This window comes from Papilio machaon, chromosome 1, assembly GCF_912999745.1.
Source record: "Papilio machaon chromosome 1, ilPapMach1.1, whole genome shotgun sequence".
Lineage (NCBI taxonomy): Eukaryota > Metazoa > Arthropoda > Insecta > Lepidoptera > Papilionidae > Papilio > Papilio machaon.
The window spans coordinates 5,539,316-5,546,897 of record NC_059986.1 but is presented as its reverse complement, the minus strand read 5'-3'; the positions used below and the strand labels follow the sequence as shown (position 1 = coordinate 5,546,897).

Sequence of the window (7,582 nt, the reverse complement as noted above, 5' to 3'; positions counted from 1 at the left end):
TGATGTAAGTTATAGTATTAATACGGACCGTTTATGGATGATTTTTTTCCTACTTCTTATTTTTCTCTTGAGATTAATATAGATCGATAAGAAAATCTTTGTAATAAAAGCAACTACATCAAATTGTCGTATTTTTCCTTTTATTTCAATATTTATAAAAGCAACCCTTTTGTATCCATAAAGTTTCTTAGCTTAACTGTACAATGTAAACTTAACTTTTTTGGATTCAAATAAATTATTATTAGAAATTAAATGGATCAAATTTTTCCAGTAATTAGTTTAGGTACTGGTAGAAGGTAGGTTAACTGAATATGTAAAACATAATTTTTTTTTCATTTAACTCTAGATCGCAATTTCTGGGTAACAAAATGAAAGTTTAATATAGTTTTAACATAGATTTTATAACAGCTTTTATTTTATCTTACATAATTTCAATAAATTATTTTAAATTCAATTATGCTTAATACAATTGTCATAATGTCACAATACAATAAATTATAATAAATTATTCACTGACATATACTCGAATGTTCTTTTGTCACTATAGTGTCAATGCTTTGGCTTGAGGCTTTCATACAAATAGGTCCAACGAGAACCACTAATTTTGAGGTTCGGAAAGTGTTTGAAGGCTTGCTTTTAGGCGCTAGACGCTGGCTGTTCTCCTTTGTATAGGTAAGGGTCCAGCGCGCTCTCTTTAACCGGCCGCACCACGTACAGGTTCCGCCTTCGAATTAAAGACTAAAATAAAGATTTAGTATTTATTATATACAAGCAAAAGCATTCCAATTAAGCAATATAGTTATTATTATTTTAGTTAATATTTATCAAACGAATATAACAAACATTTTACCTATGATGTCCATCGGCGTGGACTTGGAACGTTGTTTCAGCAGCGGGTCCTTCCTGGCCGAAAAGTTTCCTGAGGGCTATGATACCGGCGATTGTCAAAGCGACCTTGCTGGCGATAAGCGCTTTACCAGCAATGACAGCTAAGGTCTTCAGAGCCATACCACCCACTATGCTAACGGTGGTTAACACACCGAGCATCATATATGGCAGGACCTTCTTTCCTGGACATAAATACATAAATAAATATTTTTTCAAAAATAATATCAGAATTGGTTTTGAAATGGTAATAAAAATGCGCATACCTCTTCCTCTACCTTCTGTCGACAAATCGAGTGACACAGAATGAGTGTTCAACAATTGTTCGAATTTTCTGCGCAACATTGTGTCGAGTTTTTCTTCTGCTGACATTCCAGGGAAGAATCGAGGCTCTGCTATCGCAGGAGGTGCATCGGACTGTTTCACCAATGTCAATCCATCGGCCAGTTGTACGTTCTCCTGTGCGACATATTAAAATATTATAATACACGATCACTGAGCACAAATAAATACACTAACACTGTACCGCCATCACCTGTTCCACTGCTCTCGTGAGTGCCGTTAAAGCTTTACCCTTCAAACAAGTCGTTAAATGTTTATGCGCACTGCAGTCGTCGTACACTTTTTGTAACATGGAGAATTCCGGCGACTGCCACCACGAGCTTTCGTCGGCTCTGCCGCTGTCCACTTCGTTCTGAATGTAGTCCTCCGCGTCCATTCTACGTGACCTTCTCGGCCCATGGACGCGTCCGGCGACGACCACCGCACAGATAAGCGAAACCAGAGCTATCCGAAATGTGGAACTCATTTTTTATTTTTAACGCGCACAACACTAAAAATATGAAAAATACGTTTATGAGGGTAGCCCAGCGACAACTGTCCGGCGAAGAGGCGGCAGCGAGTTTATAACGGGCACGCGCCTCACCGCCAAGCACCACCGAACATCCGCCATTCCGCACCGATTCTCCTGCACGCGCACTTATGTAACTGAACTTGAAAATGATTGAGAATCATTTTCCAAGACAATTTCACCGATAAAATGCCCGACAAAAAGTAAATCGTATGCTTTAACAATTGCACTTGTGTATAAGTGTGTGTGAAAAAATTAAATTACAGATGAGTTTGCGTGCGTGGTGCGGACTGTTCGGGCTTACGTTTCACTCACGGACGACCGATTGCAGACTTGCGATCCACACGGACGGATTGTACCAATGTCATTTCGAACTTATCGGAGTATTCAAGGACTGCTTGAACTTGGTCTCGATCAGCTACAAGTCGATGATGCCGGTGCGGATGTTTGTTGACTAACACAAGGAATCACATAGCTGCATCAACCACTTAAAGAAAGTAAGAGTTGCAAAGAACTGCACCCGCTAGCACGCAACAATTAATAACATATTTATATAGTTAAGCAATGTACTGCAAATGTGTTTTCTATATAAATAAAATCTTTGTTTGTTGAGTTGTCCTTGGAGAGTTCATCTTAGGTAATAAAAATGTTTTCGTTTTTCAAATTGATTTCACCCTACTTTGGAATTACTAAAACGTTTATGATTTTATTTAGAAAGTCTATTCACCTTATCCTATTTTACTTAATAATGATCCTTTCGAACTGACAGTAATTATAATTACAATCAAGTATGGGTCACGCCACACCTATGGTGTTTGAATTCACTTCAGTCGGAATTCAACAGAACAGTATATTTCAGGTCTTTATTTTAAACTAGCTTTTGCCCAGACTTCGTCCGCGCAGATTAAAAAAAGCATGAATATGTTTACTTTGTCTTATTTGAGACTATATTCTATACCTGTGCCAAATATCAATGTGATTTGTCGAATAGTTGCAGATTTATCGAGTTGTTGATCAATAAACCATGCATATTTCCGAGGTCATAGAGAGTAGGTTTTCCAGACTGTGTCTACATACCTATATAACAAAATTTAATCGAGATCGGTTTCGACATTCTGGGGATACCAAAATAACAAATATCCATCCAAAAATTCGCATTTACCTATATCATTAGTACGATTTCAAACGAGCATTGCCGCTTGCGTTGATATGGTAAAGTGCCATCTTACGACAAACTAAGGCATCACATGAAATCTGAATGTGTATGAAGTGTCTTAAAATTGGTTGAAAATAAATATAGATGGCAATGTACGGAACACAATGTCATCTCATAATTTACGATAAATAAAATTTAGTGTTCTGAAAATATTGTTATATTTCAGAACGCATATCAATATTATCTAAATATTTCAGAAAGTATAAACAACACTTTTTCATTTGAAAAATTATGTCGTAATAAATTGATAAGTAAACGTCAACGTCAAATGTCATCGATCGTCGCAGTGGTGATTTGTTTAGATTAGGCAATTTTCCTATGTTTGTATTTATACTTATTAGGTATAATAAGTAAAAGTATACTTTAAAATTAATTAAAATTCGAAATTTTACAATGGTAGTTGAAGTTAACCTAGCATACCAAGGTGAAGATCCAGGAGCTGTACAGTATGGGAATTTCATAAACTATTACTCCTTTCACAATTCAAATCAAAGAATAGAAGGTCTCCACGCTTCAATGTTTCCAAATTTGGACACTAACGAAGATATTATATGTTTGGATATTGGATGTAATACAGGAGAACTCACCAAAGAAGTTTACGACTATCTAAAAAATAAAATTTACCCGAAATCTTCATGTCATATCCTAGGTGTAGACATTGACCCAATTCTGATACAAAGAGCCAAAGACCACATAAACATTAGTGATATTACATTTATAAAATCAAACATAATGAATGAAGTTGATCAGAACATAATTGCACAATACTTAAATTCGTTTAATAGAAAAAAGTTCGACATAGTGTTTTGTTTCTCTGTAACAATGTGGCTCCATATTAACAGTGGTGATGAAGAATTTATAAATTTTTTAAAATCCATTAAAGATTATACAAACTCATTAATAATAGAACCACAACCATGGAAATGTTATCGGAACGCTCAAAGACGAATGAAGAAGTCTGGCAGTCATTTTCCTCTTTATGAATCATTGAAAATAAGAAGCAATGTTGAGTTAGTTATTGAAGATACTTTAGTGAAAAATGGTCTAATTAAAACATATGAATCTCCTCCATCAAAATGGAATCGAAAAATACAAAGTTTTCACTCAATTCCCAAATAAGTATTAACACTTTTTTGTAAAAAAATTGTTTTTATTAATTACATAAATTTATTTAACCTTTTATGTTACCACTGCCTCAGCATTTAACTCGCATTCCACTTTAATATCCCTATTTAAAGCCTTAGAGTCTTCTGAATCTTGTACTTTCAACATACTTAGTACCTGTAATATTATACAATAAGTAAATTTTATAAAATATAAGATTATTACTAATAAAACAAAAAACAGCTTCACTTGTGGCTAAATGGAGGAAAAATTTGTAAATTATAATGATCAATTTGCTAGTTTTCATGGCTTAAAGTTTCTCTATTTATAATATTTTCACACTCATTTTTATTTTTCATGTATTTTTAGAAGTAATTTTGAATATCCAGCTTATATTTCATTTTAAGAAATTCCTCCCAAGTAGGGTTGGCGACAGGCAGGTGTCAAGCCATAAAACCTTAAGCCAAATATTTAAGGTTTTATAAGTCTTGAATGTCGACCCCATGTGAGTGGGAAAAGGCCAAAGAGATGATGAGTTTTCATGGCAAACAATATTTACCTGCCCAGATGTATTGCTGGGTGGAATTCTTTCTTCTGTAGCTTTTCTCTTCACTGGTGTTTTTGTTTGAGCACATACACTATGAAATTAAAAAAAATAGTATATATGTAATTTCTATCACATTACATTTTCATGTCTTATGTATAGTATGATACCCAAAATAACAGTAACTTGAACTAACGAGACAAAATTAAAGGCTTACCTGGGTGATGATTCTGCCAATGGATGCAGTAACATAGTCATATCTGCTAACTTATTAAACGCAGCACCTGCTTCCGTAAATATTTGTCCAACCTAAAAGAAATGCTAATTAGATAAAGAATTCGATCATTTGTAGCTACTTATTGACATGAGCAAGAAAGTCCGATTTCATATAAAGTGAAAAGGTTTTTCGGTTACACTCAAGCTTTAGTACCAACCATATAGGTATTGTTAATGTAAAGAAAGACAAAATGTAATTAAAGTACACACGAACTACCTTTGCTGCAGAATTATCCATTATATTTGTATTAAATTGGTATTTTATTAAATAATCATAAGTTATAACACTAGTAAATAAAATGACATGTTTTTGTTTTCTACTTGGCTGTCAACCAAAGAGCAAATCAAAGAATGTGTAACTACTTCACATAATGTCAACTGTCGAACCGCAATCCAAACGTGAGATATTGTTTTTGAATTACAATAAAAATAGGTTTTATTTCTATACCTACTTTATTCCTCAAAACTACACAAAATAATAAAATATATTAAACATGAAACTATATACGAACTACGGATAACATATTCTTCTTTAAGATGTACAATCGGCTTATTTAATTTTAAATTGCCTACTTTCTATTTTAAAATTTAACAGTATTCACATAGATAGAAAATAAGTAAACGTATTCATTTAAAATTTTAAAAAGGTAAAAAATTAAATTTCAAATAAATTGATATCTTTAAGCAAACCCAAAATGTTAAGACTAGTTGGCAACATCTCGTTTTCAAATGTCATGTATGGTTTTGTTTATGGACAAGGACAACTAAACTAACCTAACCTAAAATCGTGTCCACAGCATATACATAACAAAAATTATTCATTAATAATTTGTAATCTCTATATTTTCATCAATATATACAGAAAACTATGTACGTTTAACTTTATTCAAGAGAAAAGTATCCAGTAACAACGTTTAACTTTACTTAAATTTGAATAAGTAAATAATGTATCAGAGTAATCCTCGATTTAGACATTGGTCTCCACAGTTTAGACCACGGGGACAGTTTTTACGACGTAATTATACAACAAATCACTTTAGATATTCAGGACCACAAGAACAAAATAATTATGAATTCTGGTGTGAAACTTGTGACAAAGGATTTCAGTCTCTACACATTTTAGAAAATCATAAAAAACAACATCAAGTAAGTATATAAAGACTTCTGTGATAATACAGAATAATAATTTTACCATGTCCATTCACTAATCATTAATTAAATATAAAATTTTTAGAAATGTAACATAGATGGATGTCAATTCGTGGCTCACCCTAAAATTATAACAAAGCACATCCAAATGCAACACTCCACAGGATTATATAAAAAAATAGCAAAGTTAAATAATCCCGAGGAAATTCGAAAATGGAGAGAGGAAAGAAAACTAAAGTATCCAACAAAGAAAAACATAGAAAAGAAAGCAGCGGAATTAAAAGAAAAAATAGAAAGAGGTGAAAAAATGGGAATGAATTATCAAAAGCACAATAGACATGGGAAACCAGGTAAAATATGTGTAAATCTTGAGATGACTTTTAAACATTTACTTTCTAGGTTTTCATCATAAATCTCTGTTTTCAGAACTACATTCAAGAAAACAACACAACCATACCATGTCAAAAGGGAGGGAAAAAATCCAAAGCAGACATAAAAATTACAAATTTAAAAACGAAAATCCCATATGTGACAAGAAACCACCAGCACCAAAAAAGGTTTGTAGGACAATACCACAACCAGATAATACACAAAGACTTAATCCTTTTGCTGGAATACAACAGATTATTATAGAAGACAATCATGATGAAGAAATTGAGGAATCACTTCAAAACTCCTTGATTGAAGATGATGATATTTTTACTGAAGTGGGGACAAATAATCTAAATGATAAATCGCAAGTGTGTGGAGCTTTGTCAAGTCTTATGAATGAATACGGATCTTCAGATGAAGATGTTAGCAATGCTGTAAGTAATTCCATCAATGGTAACGTAAAGCATCAGGCTGAATTGGCCAAAACAGAAATAAAAAAAGATACAATAGAGAAGAAAGTACCTATACCTGTAAATAATAAAAGTGATGATGACAGTGGACCTGAGGAAACAGTTATTACTAAATCTGCGACTGATCACAATGTTGACGAAAGTAGTAGCAATAATTTGAAACCAAAATTAGAGAATAGGTTCAGAAGTCCACTGAATATAAAACATTACAAAAAACCAAAATATCAGCTGCCTTCCACTTTGCTTGTTAAACTGTTAAGTAGAGAAATTGAACAGGAACGCAACATAATACTTCAATGTGTCAGACATATTGTAAAAAATAACTATTTTGATACTACCTCTACCAAAGACTAAATTGTATTGCAATTGTAAATATAATATTGTAGTGTACTAACATTTGTATTGTATGTATAAATTTAGATCTGGCTAAAATCAAAGCACTGAAACTTAATTGTATCTTATTTTATCAGTTGAACCCCTTAACTGCTTGTATAGAACTAGCGGTTGTTAGTATAGTGTAACCAAGAATATAAAATCCTATCCTGAATGCCCTACAATCAGCTTCTTTATTGAATTACTTTCTGTAGGTATGCAAAAAGATTAGTCCCAAAAAACATTTTCATCCATTTTCTTAATACTAAGACAATAATTTTGTCTGTTTGTACATCATCAGCTCACTATACGTCCCCACCAAGGGGCATGGAGTCTACTCTAAC

General features: G+C 32.9%; 4 protein-coding genes across 5 annotated transcripts; 2 read left to right on the top strand and 2 right to left on the bottom strand.

Annotated features, from left to right (window-relative positions):
• Positions 1-431: 431 nt before the first annotated feature.
• Positions 432-1,777, bottom strand: LOC106709016. Of its 2 annotated transcripts, none has more exons than XM_014500659.2 (4): positions 1,421-1,777; positions 1,152-1,344; positions 851-1,070; positions 432-724 (listed from the first exon to the last, which is right to left on the bottom strand). In XM_014500659.2, the coding sequence occupies exons 1-4, from the start codon at positions 1,691-1,693 to the stop codon at positions 637-639; spliced, it is 774 nt and encodes a 257-aa protein (XP_014356145.1). In that variant the 5' UTR covers positions 1,694-1,777; the 3' UTR covers positions 432-636. The 2 variants fall into 2 exon arrangements, with proteins under 2 accessions (XP_014356145.1, XP_014356146.1); XM_014500660.2 differs by having other exon boundaries at positions 641-738.
• Positions 1,778-3,247: 1,470 nt separating this feature from the next.
• LOC106709022 (probable RNA methyltransferase CG11342) lies at positions 3,248-4,099 on the top strand. The gene has a single exon (XM_014500666.2). The coding sequence runs from the start codon at positions 3,345-3,347 to the stop codon at positions 4,068-4,070; it is 726 nt and encodes a 241-aa protein (XP_014356152.2). The 5' UTR covers positions 3,248-3,344; the 3' UTR covers positions 4,071-4,099.
• Positions 4,100-4,103: 4 nt separating this feature from the next.
• On the bottom strand, positions 4,104-5,199 carry LOC106709023. Its single transcript, XM_014500668.2, has 4 exons — positions 5,093-5,199; positions 4,817-4,908; positions 4,615-4,693; positions 4,104-4,232 (listed from the first exon to the last, which is right to left on the bottom strand). The coding sequence occupies exons 1-4, from the start codon at positions 5,111-5,113 to the stop codon at positions 4,131-4,133; spliced, it is 294 nt and encodes a 97-aa protein (XP_014356154.1). The 5' UTR covers positions 5,114-5,199; the 3' UTR covers positions 4,104-4,130.
• Positions 5,200-5,725: 526 nt separating this feature from the next.
• LOC106709069 (nuclear fragile X mental retardation-interacting protein 1) lies at positions 5,726-7,517 on the top strand. Its single transcript, XM_014500749.2, has 3 exons — positions 5,726-6,021; positions 6,110-6,374; positions 6,451-7,517. The coding sequence occupies exons 1-3, from the start codon at positions 5,821-5,823 to the stop codon at positions 7,218-7,220; spliced, it is 1,236 nt and encodes a 411-aa protein (XP_014356235.2). The 5' UTR covers positions 5,726-5,820; the 3' UTR covers positions 7,221-7,517.
• The last annotated feature ends 65 nt before the right edge of the window (positions 7,518-7,582 follow it).